This window comes from Mustela lutreola, chromosome X (assembly GCF_030435805.1).
Source record: "Mustela lutreola isolate mMusLut2 chromosome X, mMusLut2.pri, whole genome shotgun sequence".
Lineage (NCBI taxonomy): Eukaryota > Metazoa > Chordata > Mammalia > Carnivora > Mustelidae > Mustela > Mustela lutreola.
The window spans coordinates 101,951,502-101,974,215 of NC_081308.1; the positions used below are offsets into that span (position 1 = coordinate 101,951,502).

A 22,714-nucleotide genomic window follows, 5' to 3' on the forward strand; every position below is an offset into this window, starting at 1 on the left:
TTATATATAAATATGTATTTATATATATTTATATATACTCTTTATATATATACACTTTATATATATATACTTATTTTTATATCTGCATTTTTTATTTTAATTTAAATTTTAAGATTTTTTTATTTATTTGAGAGAGAGAGCATGAGTGATGGGGAGGGGCAGAGGGCAGAAGGAGAAGCAGACTCCCTTCTGAGCGGGGAACCCAACACAGGACTCAATCCCATGACCCTGAGATCATGACCTGAGCCTAAGGCAGATGCTTAAATGACTGAGCCACCCAGACGCCCCTCTGCCCTTAGACTTAACATGGTTGAAGAATTTTGTCTAATTGTGACAAAAGGTCAGGGACCCCAACAAAACCATTTTTAACAGGAAATAGCATTGCTTCCCCAAACCTCCCCCTCCACCCCATGCATGTGTCTTAACCATTTAGTAATGAGCCAAAAGACAAAGCTGATTTGTATATTCTCCTTTTTCAGAAACTTACTCAAGTTTATAGAACTCTTCATGGAGCTTACACAAAAGTTCTAGAGGTTATGCATACAAAAAAGAGACTTTTAGGGACTTTCTTCAGGGTTGCCTTTTATGGCCAAGTAAGTATACAGAAGTATGTTGTTTTTCTTTTTGAACATTCACCTTTGAATTACTAGATTGCTACAGCAGCGAGTACTGGTTCTTAGAGTCTGTCTAGGTAGAGGGCGGATCACAGCAGCCAGAAGCCTCTGTGAGTGTAAAGTTCACTTTGGTTTCCATATCTGAATCCATTAGTTCAGAGTACAACATGGAAGATTTGAATTTTTCCCTCGGTTTCATTTTCTGTTGAACTTCTTAAAGTGTATATTTAATATCTATTATATTAATTATATATTATGTAATATATAATTATATATAAATATTATGTATTCTATAAATATACAATAAATATATTAATGTTAAGTATTAATAAATATATATATGTATTCATTATATTGATATCTATTATATTTAATATCTGCAAGCTTTCAAATAAACAGGGAAGTGTGACAGGGAATGAGAAAAACCCTAGTGGGGAAATCGTCAGGCCAAGGATATGTCCCTGCAATGGAGAATTTGATAATTCTTAGGTATTCAAAATTAAGGGAGTGAATACACACCATGTGGCTCTCAATGTTATTGAAAACATATTTCAGATATATTATTGCCAGTTAGTTGTGCGCTGTCTTTAAGTGCTCCGCTTGCTCCAGCTACCAGTGATTGTGTGTTTCACTCTACAATAGTCTTTCTTTGAAGAAGAAGATGGGAAGGAGTACATCTATAAAGAGCCTAAACTCACCGGCCTCTCGGAGATTTCCCTGAGACTCGTGAAACTTTATGGCGAAAAATTTGGCACAGAGAATGTTAAAATAATTCAGGATTCTGATAAGGTAACGTATACCCTGTGTTTTGAAATCATTGTTTGTGAGTTCCAAACGTGGTACATTGCTGGCTTTTTCCTTTTTTAGCTGGTAGGCGAGAAGTATGGACATAGAGCCTGTCCAGACAGTGAAAGAAAGGATGGGGGTTTTTTGGAGTCAGAGCAGGATTCAAATCTCCATTCACCTCTCTCTCTCTCTCTTTTTTGAAGATTTGTATTTATTTAAGAGAGAGAGCATGAGAAAGAGGTTACGAGCAGGAGGGCAGGGCAGAGGGGGAAGCAGGCTCCCCACTGAACAGGGAGCCTGACGCGGGGCTCAATCCCAGGATCCTGGGATCGTGACCTGAGCCAAAGGCAGACGCTTCACCGGCTGAGCCACCCAGTTGCCCCAAATCTCCATTCTCTTGCCATTTGCTAGCTAGGTGACCATAGGGAAGTTACTTAACTTCTCTCTGCCTCATTTTTCTCATTACAAAGTGGAGAGACTACTCATGCCTTTAGTGCATTTCCTTCAAGCTGTCCTTAGTTGAGTAGTTACATGTGCAATGAAGTACATTTAAGAGCGATCCCTTGGGCTTGCTCTAAAAGTTACCCATCCCACCAGGCCCTGGCAGGCCAGGATGAAAAAGGTTCCAGCAAGAAAGCCTCTTCACCAGAGATGCATCGTTTCCCATAGGCGACTTTTGAGGAAAGCACCGTAGGAATGCCTGACTGTTCTTAGTCGCCATAGATGTGCCCAGAATGAGAGCCGGTTGTTAGGGCAGGAGGGACCTACCCAGCGCGGGATCTGCAGGCCACAGTGATACTTACTGAGTGACGAGGATGCAGGTAGTACTAGCAGCTAGTAGGCAATGTCAGAGCAAAAAGCTCACGGCCATGGTAAAGACCCTTCACAGCCCGTCATGAAAACGCTCTCAGCTTTGGAGACTCATCTCCCATGGAGATGGTTTTACCTTGACTCTCCGCCTGAGACATTTTAAAAGCAGATCTGCCAGTAGGTTTCACGTTCATTAACATTTGACACCACCCCTCTACTTCCTTCTTCATCAGTGTCACTACTTTGTGGTGTTTTATTCAGTTAAGACAACGGAAGATTTTATCTCCCTGTATCCAGATAGTCTCAGGCTCATTGCCGCACAAATGTTACTATAAATGGGAAGTTAATGGAAAGCCAAGCTTCCTGAACAACACTCAGTTTTTCTGCCTGACTTTGCCTCTAAAAACCTGGTGAGCCAGCCCTAGGGACAAACCACTCTCAGGCAGCTGGACTGCCAACATTATGTTACGCACAATATGTGAATCATTCTCCATTGACGACAGACATCATAAGCAGTTGCTACTTTGAAAGTCCTTATTTCTGTCTTGATGTGTGCAAGTAAAGATTAAAAACACTCTTGTACCTTGCCAAAGAACAAAATCTACTTACGAGCACAGACAGTTCGAAGAGCTGTTTGGCAATATTTTCCAATATTTTAAACGTACGTTTCTTTGGACACAATAATTTCACGTTTAAAGGTTGTTGTTTTTTTTTAAAGGTAGGTAGGAGGACAGAGGGAGAGAGACTCTGAAGCCCAGCTCCACACCTACAGCATGGAGCCCAACCCGGGGCTTGATCTCATGACCCTGAGATCATGACCTGAGCCAAAATCAAGAATCAGGTGCTTAATGCACTGAGTCACCCAGGAGCCCCTGCGTGTTTAAGATTTTATCCTGTAGGCATACACTACCAGAAAGATGGATGATTAAAGGTGTTCAAGGCTGCAAAGTTTATAGAGAAAGCTGGAAGCAATCTAAATGTCCATATGGCTAAAGAAATGGTATTACCCACAAAATGGATATAGTGACCTATGCGTTAAAAATTCACATAGATTTATTTAGAAGTGTCGATTTGAACCTGTCAAGATATATTCTTGAGCAGGGAAAAAAGTGAGGAGCAGGAAATCATGGCTAGGCTGATCACATGGGTGTAAAAAATGATGTTCACAAAAACTTGTGAATTCTTAGGAAATTTCTGGAATGAGACACACAAAACTGTTAACCGTGCCTGCCCTTGAGGAGAGGGACTAGGGTCTTACACAGCAAGAAATTGTTGACTTTTCATGGATACCCTTGTGTATGGTTTGAACTTTTTACCATATACATATTTTACTTTTATAAGGTTAAAATAAGGCTTAACCTCTTTTTTTTTTTTTAAATTTCCCTTCTGTATTTTGTCTTAGCCTGGATAATTACCTCAACCATCTCCTGAGGTCTCTGAGGAAAGATCTCGCTTTTTTTTTTTTTTTCTGAGTCTAGTTGACACGCAATGTTATGTTTGTTTCAGGTACACAACATAGTGATTCAACAAGTTTATGCCTTAATGCCGTGCTTAAGGCAACTCCCACCTGTCACCACTATTACAGTGTCATTAACTGTATTCCCCATGCTGTGCCTTTTATTCCCGTGACCTATTCATTCCATAACTGGAAGCCTGTACCTCCCCCTCTCCTTCACCCATTTTGCGCATGCCCCCCTTCCCCTCCCCTCTGGAAACCACCAGTTTGTTGTTGTTGTTTTAAGATTGATCGATTGATTTGAGAGAATGAGAGCACACAGAGGTAGTGGGAAAGACAGACTCCCCACCGAACAAGGAGCCGGACCCAGGGCTCTATCTCAGGACCCAGGATCATGACCTGAGCCAAAGGCAGACACTTAACTGACTGAGCTACCCAGGCATCCCCAGTTTGTTCTCTGTAGAGAAATCTAGCCAGTGACTGGGAGAGAAAAGAAGGTTAAGGTTTCTGGAGCTAGGCTTATAGATTTTCACATAAGATCAAATAGAATGGGTTTGGAGAAGTTCAAAGATGCTAAGAAACTTTCTGTCTCCTGGCTGTCCTCCTGTATCTGCTGAGGGGAAAAAAAAAAAAGGTTACAGAGACTTCTCCCCAAGAGGTTTTTGTTGTCTTTTCATTTGTTTGTTTCCATTTTTGTTTTCCACACCAAACATGAAAAAGGGCTATCTTCAGTTGCAGTAACATTGACAAAGTTACCAACAGCGAAGGCCCAAGTCCAATTGAACTGGGAAAACACTGAAAGAAGGGCCTGGGCATAGCGTCGGGTGAATGGGGAGACTAATAGAGGGGAGGGTATCTAGGGCCCGCAGACAACTGTCCAGCAGGGACAGCTCTGAGATTTGCCTCTGGCAGCGTAGCTTCTTAACATGGGATTTAAGCTTTTCATGAAATGGTCCATAACCACCATAGTTTATGCCTCTGGAAGAGAACCATTCTGCTTTCCTGTGGTCCCTTTGGAGGACCAGAGGACCCAAGATATGACTAATGTCATCAAGTGTGCCCACTCTCACAATGTCAGTCACTGCTTATGGATGTACAAATGGGTAAGCTTTCCTATAGGATAGTTGTGTCATGTATATCAACATCCTTGCTACTGTGTAAATCTTTTAAGGAAACCACTTCTAGGAATTGATGCTGCAAATAAATCCGAAAATAATGCTCATAGTTTTAGATGCACGGATGTCCCTCGGACCATTGTTTGCAATGGCAAAATGTTGAGAAACAACCTAAGACTCTGTTGATAAGGGACTGATCCAGTAAATCGTTTCTGTCCATATATCCATTAAAAGTCACGTTAATGAGCGGGGTGCCTGGGTGGCGCAGTCAGTTAAGCATCTGCCTTTGGCTTGGGTTGAGATCACGCAGTCCTGGGATCGAGCCCCACATCAGGCTCCCTGCTCAATGAGGAGTCTGCTTCTTCCTCTCCCCCTGCCTCCCCTTCAGCTTGTGCTCACTCACACTCTCTCTCAAATAAAGTCTTTTTTTTTTTTAAAGTCCTGCTAATGACCATATAGAACTATAATAACTAAAATGCATTTTTTGTTACACATACACAGAACTTTCTTAATTTGACCATTTTTATGTGCAGAGTTCAGTGGTGCTTACTGCACCATGTTGGAAAAAAGCAACAAAAGTGGACATCCTTACTCTGTTCCTAATCTTAGAGGAAAAGCTTTCAGCCTTTCAGCATTGAGTATAATGTTCACTGTGGGTTTCTCCTAGGGGCTCTGATTAGATTGTAGAAATTCCCTCTGTTCCTGGTTTATTGAGTATTTTTATTATGAGAGATGTTGAGTTTTGTCAAATGCCTTTGCTGCATCAATTGAGATGATGATGAAGGGGTTTTTTTCCCCTTTATTCTGTTTATGTGGTATATTACCTTGATTGATGTTAATTATGTTGAGCCATCCTTGCATTCCAGGAATAAATCCTACTTGGTCATGGCATATAATTCTTTTAATATGCTGCTGAATTCTCTTTACCAGTATTCTGTCGAGGATTTTACATCATAAGGGATATTGGTATAGGGGTTTTTTTGTACTATCTTTGGCTTTGGTTTCAGAGTAATGCTGACATTATAGAATGAGTCAGGGTGTGATCCCTCCTCTTCAGTTCTTCAGAAGAGTTTGAGAAGGGTTGAGGTTAGTTCTTTAAGTGTGTTGTAGACTTTACCAGTGAAGACATCAGGTCCAGAGATTTTTCTTCATCAGAAATTTTTTTTTTAAGATTTTGTTGGTTTGTTTTTTGGTTTGTTTGTTTATTGGAGAGAGAAAGGGAGCAGACAGGGGACGGGACAGAGGGAGAGAATCTCAAGCAAACTCTACACTGAACGTGGAATCTGACATGGGGCTCAGTCCCATGACCCCGAGATCATGACCTGAGCCAAAGTCAAGAGTCAGACACTCAACTGACTGAGCCATGCAGGTGCCCCAGAATTTTTTTTTTTTTTTTTAAGGTAGCCTCCATACCCAGCACGGAGCTGACATGGGGCTCAAACTTACAACCCTGAGATCAAGACCTGAGCTGAAATCAAGAGTCAGTTGCCCAACTGACTGAGCCACCCAGGGGCTCCCATCGGAAAATTTTTGATTACTGATTCAGTCTCCTTACTAGCTATAGAGCTATTCAGATTTTTCCCTTTTTTTTCATGGTTTTGTCTTTGTAGGCTTTGTGTTTCTAGGAATTTGTTCATTTCATCTGGGTTATTTAATTTGTTGGCATTCAGTTTTCATAGTACTCTCCTATAATCATTTTTATTTCTATAGAATTGGTAGTAATGTAATTTTCATTTCTGATTTTAGTAGTTTTGATTGTTCTTTTTTTGTATTAGTCTTTCTAATTAAAGGTTGTCAATTTCAGTGACTTTTCAAAGAACCAAACTTTGGTTTCATTGCTTTTCTCTATTTCATTTACCTCTGCTTAATCTTTATTTCCTTCCTTCTGCTAGCTTTGGGTTTAGCTCCTCTCTTTCTAGTTCCTTAAGTTATAAAATTATGTTGTTGAATTGAGATCTTTCCCATTTTTTAATGTTGTGTTTATCACTATAAATCTGCTACTTGACACTGCTTTTGTTGTGTCCTATAAGTTTTCCTTTATCTCTAAGGGTGTTCTTATTTCCTATTTGATTTTTTTCTCTTTGAATCTTTGATTTTTTAAGTGTTTAGTCTCCACAGATATATATATTTTCCCTTTTTTCTTCTGTTATTAATTTTTAACTTTATCTCATTATGGTTAGAGAAGATACTTTGTATGATATCTGTCTTTTTAAATCTTTTGAGACTTAATTTGTGGCCTAACATGCCATCTATCCTGGAAAATGTCCCATGAGCACTTGAGAAGAAAGCATAAAGCATATTGTTGTTCGGTAGAGTAGTCTGTATATGTCTGTGAGATGTAATTGGTTTATTGTGTTCTTCAAGTCCTCTATTTTCTTCCTTCCTTACTTCTGTCTGCTTGCAGTGTCTAGTATTGAGAGTGGGGTATTAAAGTCTCCAAGTGTTACTGTAAAACTATTTCTTCTTTGAGTTCTGTTCATTTTTCCTTTGTTTATTTTAATGGTCTGTTATTAGGTGTATAGATGTTTATGATTGTTTTACCTTCTTGCTGTACTGGACCTTTTATCAGTATACAATGTCATTTTTGTCTCTTGTGAACTCTTAAAACTTTACGTCTATTTCATTCAATATTAATATACTCACCCCTGCTCTCTTTTGGTTACTATGTACATGGAATCTCTTTTTCTGTTTTTCATTTTCAGCCCCTGTGTGTCTTTGGATCTAAAATAAATCTCTTGTAGATTGCATATAATTGGATCATAATTTTTTAATCCATTCTACAAATCTCTTTTGGTTACATTTTAATCCATTTACATTTCAAGTAATTACTGATAAGGAGAGATTTCATTCATTCTGTTATTTGTTTTCTTATATGCCTTAGAGCTCTTTAGTCTCTCATTTTTTGCATTACTGTCTCCTGTTTAATTAATTTTTATGGTGAAATAGTTAAATTTGTTTCCCATTTCCTTTTGACTGTATTCTTCAATTCTATTTTTGTGGCTTTCATGGGGATTATATTTAACATCCTGAAGTTATAACACTCTAATTTGAATTTATACCCATATAACCTCAATACCATACCAAAAATCTGCTGCTTTAATAGCCCCATCCCTACCATTTTTAGTTGTTGATGTTGTAGAATTATATCTTTGTACATTGTATGTCCAAAAAAATAAGCTAATAATTTTTAACACATTTAGTCCCTTAAATTATATAGAAAATAAAATCATTACACGTGATGAGTCACTTCTCTCTTGATGCTTTCACAATTCTCTCTTTGTCTTTGGCTTTTGACACTTCGATTTTAGTGTGGTTCAATATGGGTCCCCTCGACTTACCTACTTGGAATCTTTTGATCTTCTTGGGTGTTTATAATCATTGGGAAGTTTCCACACAGTATTTCTTCAGATATTACCTCCTCCCCTTTCCATCTCTTCTCCTTTCAGGGAGTCCTACAGTGTGTGTGTTGGTCCACTGGGTGATGTTCCACATGATTTTTTTTTAAGATTTTATTTATTTATTTGCCACAGAGAGAGAGAGAGAGAGAGCACAAGCAGGGGGAATAACAGGCAGAGGGAGAAGGAGAAGCAGGCTCCCCACAGAGCAGGGGGAGCCCGATATGGGACTTGATCCCAAGACCCTGGGATCATGACCTGAGCAGAACTTAAGCATAACCTGAGCTTAACTGACTAAGCCACCCAGGGGCCCCAACATGCTTGTAGTATCTTCCAGTTCTCTATTACCTCTGTCTGCTCAAATCCACCTTTGAATACTTCCAGTGAATTTTCATTTTACTTATCATATTTTTTAGCTCCAAAAATTTGGTTTCTTTTTAAGTTTTCTCCCTCTTCACTGATACTGAATTTGTCCATACGTCGCTTTCTTGACTTTCTCCACATCTCCCTTTAGTTCTTTAATCATCAAGACAGTTGTTTTAAAATATTTTTCTAGTAGGTCTACTATCTGGTCTTTTTTGGGGACAAGTTTCCATTGGGTTATTTTTCTCCTTTGAATGTACTGAACTTTCCCGTTTCTTCACATGCCTTATGATTTGTTGTTGTTGAAAACTGGACATTTGGACCTGATACGGTGGAAATCAGATTTCCCATTCTGGAAATCAGATTCTCCCCCTTTCCCAGGATTTGCTGGGTTTTGTTTTTAATTATTCTAGACTGTCTCTGTGCCATGGATCAGCCTGAGGTGTAAATTTAGGCTCTTCTCAGGTCTTTTCTGAACCTGCTCCTTACCTGGGTATGTGTGGTGAGTTTCCAATTTCCCTCCTGTATGCTGTTGCTTTTGAGTGTCCTTGTCTTCAGTGTCTAGCTCCCAAGAGGAGAGAAAGAAAAATAGAGGGGAGAGATCTTTTAAATCCCCTGGAAGTCACTTCAGCCAGGGTACGCAGGAGCAACAAAATGGCCACAGCAGGGGCAACGCGTGGGTGTCCCAGTCTAAGTGTCTGCCTTTGGCTCGGCACGATCCCAGGGTCCTGGGATGGAGCCCCACATGGGGCTCTCTGCTCTGCAGGGATCCTGCTTCTCCATCCCCCTCTGTCTGCCACTCTGCTGCTTGTGTTCTCTCTCTCTTTCTCCCTCTGTCAAATAAATAAATAAATAAATAAATTTTTAATTTCAAAAAAAATGGCCACAACCTCTTTGTACCTCTATGATGAGAAACAGTGGTTGGAGCACAGGCCCCAAGATTTAGGAGATGGGGTCCTTCTTGCCCCTTCTGGCTCCCGCAAGCTGTTCCAGGAATATGTGCCAAGCTGTTCCAGGAACATGTGCCAGCTGCCTGCCATGGGGCTGAGGAGTAGGAAAGGAGAGGCTGAAATTGACCAAGAGCTGAAATTGAATACAAATCAAACTGAAAATCAATTGACTGCTGAAATCAAAATTGACTGCAATTTTCTGTCCAAGCCTTCCCCTACAAGTTGTAAGCTTTAGCTAGATTTCTGGTGCTCTACCCCCTTCTCAGAATCCTCTCCATTATCTGTTTTTATCAAGGTAGAATTCAAACGTACAGTTAACTTTGTAATATATTTTTAAAGAATCAGATTACAAAACAGGGTTTAGTGTGACCTCAGCTTTGTAAATAATATGTGCCTGGAGAATAGATTAGAAGGAAATATATGAAAATGTGAATAATGGCACTCGCCAAGTGGTAGGATTACGATTTTTATTTTCTTCTCCCATTCCTATAACTTCCACATAGGTTTCTGTAATTTCTTATAAAGAAGGAAATGATCCTTTAAAAAAGTACAAAGCTCTCCTCTGGGTGTGTATTCAGTTGGGAGCACAATCATGACCATGTTCCTCAGTGGATAACAAAGGAGTTAGTGGCTTACCTGTCCCCACTTTTCCCTTCCACTAAGTAAAAGCCAGAACTTACTTTCTTTACAGGTAAACGCCAAAGAGCTCGATCCAAAATATGCTCATATCCAAGTCACTTACGTGAAGCCCTACTTTGATGACAAAGAACTCACAGAAAGAAAGACCGAGTTTGAAAGAAACCATAATATCAGCAGATTTGTTTTTGAAGCTCCTTACACATTGTCTGGCAAAAAACAAGGTTGCATAGAAGAACAGTGCAAACGCCGCACAATCTTGACCAGTAAGTAGGACTTTGCGTGATAACATTTTGTTTGATTTGGTTCTTTGTGATGCACGCCAGTAACAGGTGGCAAGCAGGAGGACGTGACGTGTAGTTATAATCCTTCACTGTCTGCTGCTCACCCACTAGCTTGCACCAACTTAGCGATGTTCTAGACCATTGTCGCCCCTTATGTAATGGGTGACTGAATGCCTCGGGGTGCTTAGAGAGCGCACAGTGGGGACAATTCAGCATAATGGAGTTTTTCCTTTGACTTGACTGTTGGAACAGAGGATTTGTTTCCGAGATAACAAATCAACGTGAACCTTTTAACAGCTTCCAACTCCTTCCCGTACGTGAAGAAGAGGATCCCTATCAGCTATGAACAGCAGATCAATTTAAAGCCCATTGATGTTGCTACTGATGAAATCAAAGATAAAACGGCAGAGCTTAACAAACTTTGCTCCTCTGCTGACGTCGACATGATTCAGCTCCAGCTGAAATTGCAAGGCTGTGTCTCGGTACAGGTAGGTCCGTTGCTGAATGCATCCTAAGTGGTTCCCGATGTTCTCGCTTTCCTGAGGGCACCGAGCAAGCATAACTTGGCAATTGTGTGTTCCGCTTTTAGCGAGTGCAAAAGCCCATGCATTGTCCTCAGTGAACAGAAGGAAGGGAGGCTCAGTGTCTATCAGTTTCACTTTATGGTAGAAGACTTTAGTGTAAAGCCCTGCAGCGGTAGCCAAGCTCTGTGTTTCCAGAGCTGAAGCCATTAAGTAAGTTGTTTGAATAGCGTCTTTGCAGATTACTGGCTTTAGTCATTTTTTTCAAATAAACTTCCAGTAAGAAGAGTAAATATGGTCCTCAGATTTTTAATGTATTTAGGGTTTTTTTTTTTTTTTAAGAGAAATGCAGGGTGCCTGGCTGGCTTAGTCAGGGGAATGTGCATCTCTTTGATCTCAGTGTTGTGAGTTCGAGCCCCTTATTGGGAGTAGAGAGTACTTAAAAAAAAAATGAAATCTGAAAAAAAAAAAAAGAAAAAGAAAAAGACAGAAATTACTTTCTGATTACATTCTAACCACTCTCTCATTTTTCTCCCTTTGTGTTTTAGGTAAATGCTGGTCCATTAGCATATGCAAGGGCTTTCTTAAATGATAGTCAAGCTACCAAGTATCCACCTAAGAAAGTAAATGAGTTGAAAGACATGTTTCGGTAAGTGCTGTGTCCTTTTCCCGTTAGACCTCTATCCTTTTATTCTCATGTTCTTCTTCATAGAAACCAAAATATTCACCTAGTAACATCCCTCCCCCAAAAATGGACATTCTCCATTCTCTTTTACAATATTTAGGTGAACTGCTAATGGTACTTTAAGCAGCGAGGAAACGCACACTGTCTTTCTCACTGCGGGTCATTAACGACATCCTAGCATCCCAAGAGATGAAACATGCCAGTTTCCTTTATCCCTTTAGATATTGTGACACAAAAGCAAGCCTGCGTTCATTCTGTGCTTTCCTCCTCCGCCTGACTGACTTCATCTTACAGCATTTCAGACCATTTAGGGTAGGAACAAAAGTTGAACTGGAAGGGTTGGAGAGGCTTGTGTGTGTCCCGTGTTCTTACTTCTGCCTGGGATTCTTCCGGTCCAAGGCCACATGGTACCGTGGCTCAAGTGAGCATCCCAGTAAGCTAGGGCATATCTGAATGGTCTTGCATTAGAAGACAGTCTGTTTAATATATTTGAAAAGCTTACATTTGGAAAAGAGAGACAGTTGAGTAAAATGGGCCAAGAGGAAAGATGATAACTCAGCCACTCGTTTGCTCCCAACGTATTTCACTTACTTTTTCTGTCTGTGTGTCATCAACTCTTCCGGATTACAGAGTGACCAGTAGTCACTCATTCACCAGTATTTATTAATGCCTGGCATGTGCAGAGAGATTCTGCTTGTTGCTATGACAGGGATACAAACCAAATGGGCAATGAGGTACTTTGTCCCCTAAGACCTTTGCTCTCGTCATGGATATTACACACAAACGCGTGAATGATGGACAAAGGCTTTTCGCTTTTTTAAATTATTTTTTAAATTACTTTAAAATATTGAAGTATAGTTGACAAACAGGGTGGTGACTCAGGCATATGACAGACCGATTTGACAATTCCCATATCACGCAGTGCACACCACGCTGTGTGGTCACTCCATCTGTCACCATACGTTATTACAGTATTATTGGCTATATTCCCTATAGGCTGTACTTTTCATCCCTGGGCCTTACTTATTTTATAACAAGAAGTCTGTACCTCTTAATCCCCTTCACCAATTTCACCCATTCCACCCCGCCCCCGATCTTTGTCTCCACTCCCAGTCCGGGACAGATAATTCCTACCTATAACACCCAGCACTGTGCAGGAGACATTGTAGTCCCCAAATAAATTATTTTCGAATGCATGACTTATTATCTACCGATGCGAGTTAATGTATGTACAATTTTAGCTGACTTGATATCATGATTTAATATCAGCTGATTCAATATCATTTAATACCATGATTTAATATCATCTGAGCAAATAGTCTTTCTGGAAGGTCACTGTTTCAAGCCAGGTTTTAAAGGAGACAAGAAATCCGAGGGGAAACGTGGGAAAGAAAGGAAAAAGGAATTTCGGACTTAGGAAATGACATTAGCAAAGACGCAGTGAGAAAATACAGGATTCCAGTCTTCCCTCTAGGCAAGCCACACTTAAAGTGAATATCAAACTGATGGTCAATGAGACTTTCTAGGAATAAACGATGAATCCCTTATCTTCGCTCTTTGTCCACAGGAAATTCATACAGGCATGCAGCATTGCCCTTGAACTAAACGAGCGGCTAATTAAAGAAGATCAAATTGAGTACCATGAAGGGCTCAAGTCAAATTTCAGAGACATGGTGAAAGAATTGTCTGACATTATCCACGAGCAGGCAAGTATTAACATAGTTGATAACAAAAACATGACCTGGAGCCCCTCACGTGTACTTAGCAAAATCTAGTCGTTCGAGATGCATCACCTTGAAATTAGTCCGTCTCTGTTTTCAAATTTGCTCCTATTATCTTTGGTCATTTAAATGATATAATGCAAATCGAATTTAAAATAATTACCTGAAGCAATTGCTAAAGCAATTATCAGTAATAAGCCATTTTGTTCTTCGGGCTGTGGTGCTGTTAGAAGTTAACTCACTGAATGGATCTACTGGAAACACGGGTAAGAGTCTCTCAAGAAGGGTCCTAAAGGAGTGAGATGATTGGCACAGGAGCCAAACCCCTAAGAGTATCTCTGTCTTGGCCGTAAAAAACTACAGATACTATTATTTAGGTGACATACTCTGAAGCTTCCAAAATTTGAGAAATGTCTTAGCATTTTCATCTGTGATGGAGTGTTCACGACCATGCAGCTAACTGCAACCTAAAAATCCGGAAGCCAAGACCCGTTCACCACGTACAGCCACATTATGTCACAGTGAAGTAGTTAGAACTTTCATACCCCTGAGCCTGCCAGCCCTCTGTCCCCCGCACCACCCAGGACTTCTATGCGTCTGCTTGTCTTCAACGCAAGCACTCCTGGGTTATCCTGGGAAACTTCATTTTGATGCTGGAGTCCTGACCACTGTGTACATGGGTTGTCACTCAAGTATTTTATGTCTTCAACACATTTGTACAAGTCCCAGCACGATGATCTAGTCCTTCAGCAACTGAACCTGTGAAGTTTCATTTCCTTACTCATGGAAATAGCCACCAAGATAAATATTTGTTTCAGAAACTCTTCAAACTCTGAATTTTGAAGAAAGCAAGGTTTCTTCAAAGAAACAAGGATAACTACAACCCTTTAGAGAATACATGTTAAAGCTCGTTCCAGAACCTTTCTCTGTCCTGGTAGCTGCCTTTCAGCGATTGCGCGCTGTGGGAAATTGAGTTACAGTTAGCACAAGGTTGCACTGAATGACCAGGAATCTCATTTTCCAGCCACTGTCATCTTCTCAGCATGAGGAAGTTAGCCAGCCAGACCTTCATTGTCCCATCTGTTCAGTGAGACTGCTTACCCCCCGCTCCCCTCCTTGCCCGTTCTCCACATCTGGGAATCTTGTTGGCCCGAGGAGTCTGGAATCAGTACTCCATTTCTTCTTTTGGCCATCTTTACTTCTGTTAGCCCATTTAGGAGGGAGTACGAACTGTTCCAAGGTGCCCCTCTGTGGTTCAGTGTTCAGAGATCCTTTTTGGTCTCGAAGCAACCAGGCGGTCAGGACGGGGAAGGCAGGAAGACATGTCATTTCTTTATTCCCTGCCTCTCAAGCTCAGCCCGTGGGTAGCAGAGGGCGTATACCTTTCTGTGCCATCACTGCTCTGAGGCAAATAGATGACATAGTTAGTTCTGAGGAGCTGTCCAGTGTTACAGATTTCCGCTTTTCATATTCCATAGAAAATCAGCAAAAGATCCTTCACAAAAGATACAATAATGACACATGTTTTAAGCCAATGTGTAGTACATTGCAATTATCCTGGTATCCAGGCAACTGCATGACTTAGCCTTAAACTCTGAACTACTCAAATGGGAAACAAGTTATTTAATTTACTGTTGTGACAGTGATCAGGATATGTAGAGTGGCCATTTTATACAGTTCTTTCCCCCGCGAAGCTTGGGTTTTGCAGATCTGCTGTCCCATTTTTTGTCTGTCTCATTTGATTCCCTAAACCATGGCTCTTCTGTTGAATTGGAGAGACCACTGTTGTAGACCCTTGAAATTATATGTTGTTAGATAAGCCAGGAAAAAAATCTTAGTTTCTTTTTTAAATTTAATTTTATTTACATTCAGTTAATAAACACAGAGTGCATGATCTGTTTCAGAGGTGGAGGTCAGCGATTCAGTGCTCTATCACACCCAGGGCTCATTCCATCATAGGCCCTCCTTAACGCCCGTCACCCACTTACCCCAGCTCCCCCCCACTCCAGCAACCCTCAGTTGGTTTCCCATGGTTAGGGGTCTCTTTTGGTTTGTCTCCCTGTGTGATTTTGTCTTGTTTTATTGAAAAAAATCTGAAGTTTCTATTGGTTTATGTTTATGTAAGCTGTCCCATCATAATGCATCGTGTTTAGGTGTGCCCTAACCATTGACTTTATAGTGAATTTTTATAATTCAGCATTTTCTATTAGATTCTCACAAAACAGAGCCTTTTTTCAGTCCTACACTTGGAGATACGTTATTTCCCGAAGGAAAATAAAATAATACAAAATAAAATAAAGTATACTGGATAGTGCAATATAAATCATTCTGTTGTGTCCCATAAATGATTACTTGACAAAAGATATATCTTATGTGTGTGTATATGTATATATGTTTATTGTGTGTGTGTATATATATATATATAATTTACTCTTCACCCCTTTCAGTGTAATCGTTATAGTATATCGAAAGATACAGTCCTTTGTAAAACTTCTTCAAGCTTTTGACTTTTAGAAGGGGACTTAAAGGGGCACCTGGGTGGCTCAGTGGGTTAAGCCTCTGCCTTCAGCTCAGGTCAGGATCTCAGGGTCCTGGGATCAAGCCCCGAATCACATCGGGCTCTCTGCTCAGCAGGGAGCCTGCTTCCCGTCCTCTCTCTGCCTGCCTCTCTGCCTACTTGTGATCCTTCTCTCTCCGTCAAATAAATAAATAAAATCTTTTAAAAAAATAATTCAAATTATGAATTGCAGATGTCTTAATTAGAGTTAGTGGTGGCCACTGTAGGGTCTGGTATGTTTTGTTTTCTACACAGTGAGTCCCGTATTGTCTTGTCACATCTGACAGATGTGGATAAACAATTAGTCATCTCTTAAATCTCTGCTCGGCTTCCAGATTAATATCATGGGTTACGATTTTTTAAGAGGAAATTTCTCTATTACAGACTTTCTCTAAGACCTACTTCGTAGCAACACAAATGATATGACTCATTACTGTCATCATAGACCAGTTTGTGAGCTTAATACTGAAGTTTCAAAGCTAACTTGAGAACCGGGTAGTAAAAGCTTGAGACCTAAGTTGGAATCATACAGTAAAGAGATGGGATGTGATGTGTATGGTATTCTTTTCTTCCGTCTTTCTTTCTTTTTTTTTTTTTAAGTAGGCTCCACACCCAACGTGGGGCTTGAACTCACGACCCCAAGACCAAGAGTCACATACTCTATCTACCGACTGAGCCAGGCACCCCTTCTTTCCTTCCATCTAATCAAGCATATTTGATCACACAAAATGGAAAGTTTTAAAAACATCTATACCAATATGAATATATGTTTATATGCTTATGGGACATAAAATTTACATCTCATAGTGTGAAGTTCTTTATTTCCGTGAAAAGCCTTCTGTGTCAATCAGCTCACATAGTTCTTGCGTGCCTTTAGAATAGAAATAGGCACTTGTGACTTTATTTAAGAATATTTTCCAAGTCTCCAGGGAAGCAGCATGGGTATCTGTGTGTTAGAAAAGCCCCACCAGTGATTCTGAGAGCCATGGTTTAGAGCTCTTGTTACAATCATTGGTTTTAAAAATACATATATTTGAAAGATTGCATTGCCTCTCATTTTTTCTTGAATTTTGCATTTTACAATCTCCTGTTTTTCTTAATGAGTAACCAGATCTTCTCTGCTTTTTTGCTATGCTGCCTTTGTAACACAGCTTTGAAGACTGAAGTCGGTAATGTTATTCTTCGCTCTTTCTGTTTTATGTCATTTTGAATAGCTCCATGTCAGTGACAAATTGAAATTTGCCTGTAATTTCATATACACATACTTTTTTGACCATGGCTGTTTTGCTTTGTGATAAACATGCAGGCTTTTTTCCCTTTTGTTTTAGATATTACAAGAAGACACGATCCATTCCCCCTGGATGAGCAACACGTTCCATGTATTTTGTGCGATTAGCGGTACATCGAGCGACCGAGGTTATGGTTCCCCAAGATACACTGCTGAAATCTGAGGACATGTAGATCCCAAGTGACAATGAGACTGACCTTTCTCAGGAAAAATCGGAGCTGTGCAAATGTTAAAAATGGAAAGATTTGATAGACATGAAGTGTTTCTTCCTGACACCAAAATTTTCATGCTTTCAAACAGGGTGCTTACGTATTTGTAAATAGTTAAGCAACTTGAAAGTGCCTGGAAAATTGCACCACTGTGCTTGGTTTGTACTTTTTTAGGTAAATCTATATACGGAGAAGTAGAGCTCAAAACCATTCATTCAATTTGCTTAATTATTGCTTCATATCATAATGGTACTGTGTAAAATTGTATAATGGAACACAATAAAAGGTTAAACTTATTTGTAATTAGAAGTGAAGGAAATAATACTTTGAACTTAGCATTTTTCTTGACAGGAAGCTTAATTCATGATCCTACTGATCCTTGCAGAGAAAAAAATTGATAAAAATTGCCGTAAAACATGGACATTTCAAATTGGGGAGGTAATTGGAACTCCTGCCTGCTAGGAGTCAAGACGAGGCTCAAGGAACCAGGATGGCTATATGTGGAAATACCAAACTTACTGTTCCTTCAAGTTTTGATGCAGTGACGCTGGGTGACCAAGTTGGTCTCTCTGTGCCTTCCAGGACAAGGGATTGGTGTGTGACCTAGCTCGCCCTAGGAAGTGGCCTTTGCCCCTGCAGAGCTTCATCATCTAGGGCTATCCACAAAGCCAAGTAAAACATTTCTGAGAATTTATAGTCAGAACATCCTATGCAAGTTCAAAGCTTTCAAAGTAGAAGAGTCAGGGAGGCATTTTGTAAGGACTATTTTTTTGTCTGTGTACAAGATTAGCAAGTATTTTGATAGAACTGGACAGTTGCAGCATTTGGAGGGGTGGGGAGTCAAGATACGTACCCACCACCGATCTGACGACTTGCCAGCTAGGGATTCCATTTCTAACTACGTAGACCTCTCAGACTCCCTACATCATTCAGGACCCACGGAGCTGTAAAGGACTTTTTTTTTTTTTTTTAGCTTGAATTATCCCTATAATTTTGGCCACCTTTCATGTAAACTCTAAGTTCAAGACATAATTTCCTTATCAAGTTTAGCCAGTTTCACGTAGGAAAAAAAAAAGTGAAATCTAAATGAATTGCCAGGAACCTTGGCTTTTCTCCTGCTTTGTGATCAAGGAAGTCTTAAAGACAATGCCCCTGGCTGGCCATTTTTCCTTACGTGTCATCTTTAAGCTTTTTAAGGGAGCAGGCCATTATTTATTGAAGTTTTAATTTTGTATTTTCACAGGGGATTCCAAAGTATTGCAGAAGCAGTTTGTAATTCCTTAATACTTTGGAGTAAGGCTGTAGCGTTCCTTTCACCTTCAGAGTGATTGGATTTGGTTTGTACGGGAAAGGAGCCATCACCTAGAGCGAATGCTCCCACCTGAGAATGAAGCATCTTGGGAGAATGGGAGTGCTCCTTAGTCAATAACTAGTCCCTCCAGGGCCCCCAGCACAGCATTACGTACCATGGGTAATTTTTTGTCAAGTTTAGTAAGTGACCACTGCACTCAAGGAGCTTGCCACATAGTGGAGGCAAGATAGACACAGAATTCAATGTAATACAAGAACCGACAACAGGAGCCAAGAACAGTTGTCTGGGAGCATCGCCAGGTGAAGGCCACTGGACATAAGCCATATCACCTCCAAGGACTGAGAGGTCACTGGATGGTAGTGTTCGGGGATGGTTTTGTGGATCAAAGGGAGTTCTGAACAGGCTTTCAAAAATGAGCAGGTAGCCTTGGCAGGAGGAAGATGGCATGCAAAGACATGAAACGAATTAGCAGAAGCTCAGGAGATGGCGAGGAGATGGCTTTTGTCCAAGGGAGTGGTAGACGATGAAGTATAGAATGCAAGCTTGGCCCTGGGTTGTGGAAGGCCTTGAATGCCAGACTAATAATGTTTGGACTTTACTCAGTAAACACGGGGGAGGCAGGCAAAGGTTTTTAGACAGACCACTTGATTAAATGTTACTTTTAGGTGTTTAATCCTTTGCTTTGCTGTTGGATGTTTTGGAGGCAGAGAGAGATGGAAATACGGAAACCAGTTTGCAGTAATCTAGCCAGGAGACTCTAAACCCCTAGATAAGAACAAGCATGAAGAAGAAAGGACCAGTACAGGAGACACCCTGGGGAAAGACTGGGCCTGAGTTATTGATGACTAAGGAGAAAACAAGGGAGTGTTAAGGATAATTGTGTGACCCGTGGCCATTTGGATCTCCAGGTCATGACAATTTCCCTAGGTTCCTGCCTCCGACTTTTAGACTAAGGGCAGCAAGCTGTAGAGGATGAGGCAGGCTAGACTGGAGGAAGCCAGAAACTTGTGTTTGGAAACATGGCATGTATTAGGTATCATTGTTTATAGAGCTGAATGATTTCATGAAGTGATTTAGCCTTTACAAATTAATTCATATCAAAAAATGCACTGTACCGACCATTTCACAGTTCTGCCTGAATCCAATTCCCTCTGGAAGCTTCTGTTTTGATAGTCTTTGGCCATATTGTAAAACAGGAACAAGTCAACATCACTAGTGTTTATCACTACAGTGACAACCCAAAGGGACAAAAACGATGCAACTTTTCCAAGTAACCAGCTGTCGCCGGTGGCATCATGTCTATGGACGAGATTGTTATTATCATCATATTTATGTGATCGGCCTGCTTATATAAACATTGTAAACATCTTTTTAAAAACGAAATAGAAAGCAGCAGTGGTAGCAACCGTCTTGGAACCTTGACCACCATATCATAGAACTGGAGGTGACTCATTGGTTAATGAAAAACTAAATAGGTCAGTGTAACAACCCAGACTTTTTCTATATAAATACTAGTTGTATCTGAGATGGAGAATCCGAGCAACGTATTGGAAAAATAGGAATTTCTCAACTCCTCAGAATATTAATAATCAGATAAGTATTTCAGGTTTCCAACCCACAAAATGGTGGACTATCTTCAGTCTTGGTCTTGCGCAAAAAGTACACATCTTCAGCTATCAAAACACAAAGGGAAAAGAATAGAATAGAAGTTGGTTGGGAATGGGGAAGGGGGTTGTGTAACAGGGCTCTTCCCCTATCCTCAGAGTTGGCCAATAAGAGCACTTTGTTTATCTGGTTCCAGTTACAATAAAGGCTTTTTTTCTACTCCCCAACCATGTAATTGTTGCGCTCTAAGCTTATGTATGTTCATCCAACTCCTGGTTGAAGTTGTGACTAAATTCAACAAAGTGTTTTGCTTCTGTGTATGGCATTTGAAGACATACCTGATGCTTTCCGCACCAGCGCCCCCCGGGCCATTTTTCCTCTTTACAGAGCTCTAATGCACATGCCATACAAGTCACTCACTGAAAATGCATGAGTCAGTGGTTTTTGGAATATTCAGAGTTGTGCAACCATCACCACAATTAATTTTGGAATATTTTATCACCCCAGAAAGAAACCCCATACATCCAAGCAGCCACTCCCCATTGCCTATAAATCACCCCCAACCCCAAGCCCCTGACAACCATGAATCTACTTTCTGTATCTGGCTTTGCCTATTCTGGACATTTCATATAAATGGAATCCTACAATATGTGAACTTCTGTGACTGGCTTCTTTCATGTCTTCAAGGTCCCTCCATTTTGTAGCACGGATCAATCTTTTGTTCTTTTTACAGCTGTATAATACTCCTCTATGTGGATACACCACATTTTATCTTTTCATCAATTGATGGACATCTGGGTTATTTCCATTCGGGGGCTATGATGAATGCTGTGAACACTTGGGTACAAGTTTTGGGGGAGACAGGCTTTCAGTTTTCTGAAAAGAAAAAAAGGAGGAGAATCACTAGGCCAGATGGCAATTCTCTGTTTAACCTTATTCTCTACAACACTTGCTATTATCTGCTTCTTTGATTATCACCTTCCTGGTGGGTGTGAACGGTCTCTCATTCTGGTTTTCATTTGCGGTTCTCTTATGGCTGATGATGATGAGCATTCTTCCGCATGTTGATGAGCCATTTTGATATCTTCTCTGGAGATGTGTCTATTCAGATCCTTTACCAATTTTTTTAATTGGTTTGTCTTTTTATTGTAGAGTCATAGAAGTTCTTTATATATGTTCTAGATGCAAGTCCCTTATCAGATCTAGGATTTCCAAATAGCTCCAATTCTTGGGGCTGCCTTCCCACTTTTGTGATGGTGTTCTTTGAAGCACTAAAGTTTTTAATTTTGATGAAGTCCAATTTACCTGTTTTCTTTGGTTGCTTGTGCTTCAATGTTGTCTAAGAAGGTCATAGAGATTCAAGGTCATAGAGATGTACAGATGTACACCTGTGTTTTCTTCAAGTTTTACGGTTTTAACTCAGTTTCAGGTCTTTGATCCATTTCAAGATAATTTTTGTATATGGTACGAGGTAGGGATCCAAATTCATTCCTTTGTGTATGTTTACCTAGTTGTACTTCCACCATTTGTTAAAAAGACTATTCTGTTCCCCCACTGAACTGTCTTGGCAGCCTTATCAAAAATCAGTTGGCCCTAAATGCATGGGTTTGCTCTGGGCTCTCAGTTCTATTCTATTGATTATAGGTCTATCCTTATTCCAGTACCACGCTCTTGATTACTATAGCTTTGTAGTAAGATTTTTTAAATTTGGGGAGTGTGAGTCTTCCAGTTGTGTTCATTTTCAAGAATTTTTGGTTATGCTGGGCCCTTGAATTTCCATAATAATTTTAGATCAGAGCAGCTTGTCAATTTCTTTTGGGAAAAAAAAAGGCAGGGTGCCTGGGTGGCTCAGTGGGTTGGGCCTCTGCCTTTGGCTCAGGTCATGGTCTCAGGGTCCTGGGATCGGGGTCCGCATCGGGCTCTCTCTGCTCGGCAGGGAACCTGCTTCCTCATCTCTCTCTGCCTGCCTCTCTGCCTACTTGTGATTTCTCTGTCAAATAAATAAATAAATAAATCTAAAAAAAGAAAAAGGCAGGAGGAGCTGGGATTCTGGTAGGATTTGCTGAGAATCTATAATACAATTTGGGAATTTGGGAAGTATTGCCATTTTAATAATATTAAGCCTTTCATTTCTTTCAATAATGTTTTGGAGTTTTTGGTATACAAGTCTTGTATTTTGTTAATTTTGTTCCTTAAGTTTTATTCTTTTCAATGTTATAAAAAGAGTTGTTTTTTACTTCATTTTCAGATTGTTCATTGCTAGTTTATAGAAATACAACTGATTTTTTTTTTATTTGACATTGAATTCTGAAACCTTGCTGAATTCATTTATTAGCTTTAATATGGGTTTTTTGGTGAATTCTTTCGGGCTTTCTATATAACATCATGTCATCTAAAAATAGAGATA

At 40.1% G+C, this 22,714-nt stretch overlaps 1 protein-coding gene across 2 annotated transcripts in view; it reads left to right on the top strand.

Moving 5' to 3' along the window:
- The window catches only part of DOCK11 (dedicator of cytokinesis 11), a 188,584-nt gene extending 170,898 nt beyond the window's left edge, over positions 1-17,686 (top strand). For both annotated transcript variants that reach the window (XM_059158508.1, XM_059158509.1), the window contains 7 exons: positions 480-593; positions 1,257-1,403; positions 10,181-10,391; positions 10,707-10,897; positions 11,479-11,579; positions 13,183-13,321; positions 17,222-17,686. In XM_059158508.1, coding sequence (XP_059014491.1) covers positions 480-593; positions 1,257-1,403; positions 10,181-10,391; positions 10,707-10,897; positions 11,479-11,579; positions 13,183-13,321; positions 17,222-17,344 — 1,026 coding nt within the window. In that variant the 3' untranslated portion in view covers positions 17,345-17,686. The remainder of the gene's footprint in view (positions 1-479; positions 594-1,256; positions 1,404-10,180; positions 10,392-10,706; positions 10,898-11,478; positions 11,580-13,182; positions 13,322-17,221) is intronic.
- The last annotated feature ends 5,028 nt before the right edge of the window (positions 17,687-22,714 follow it).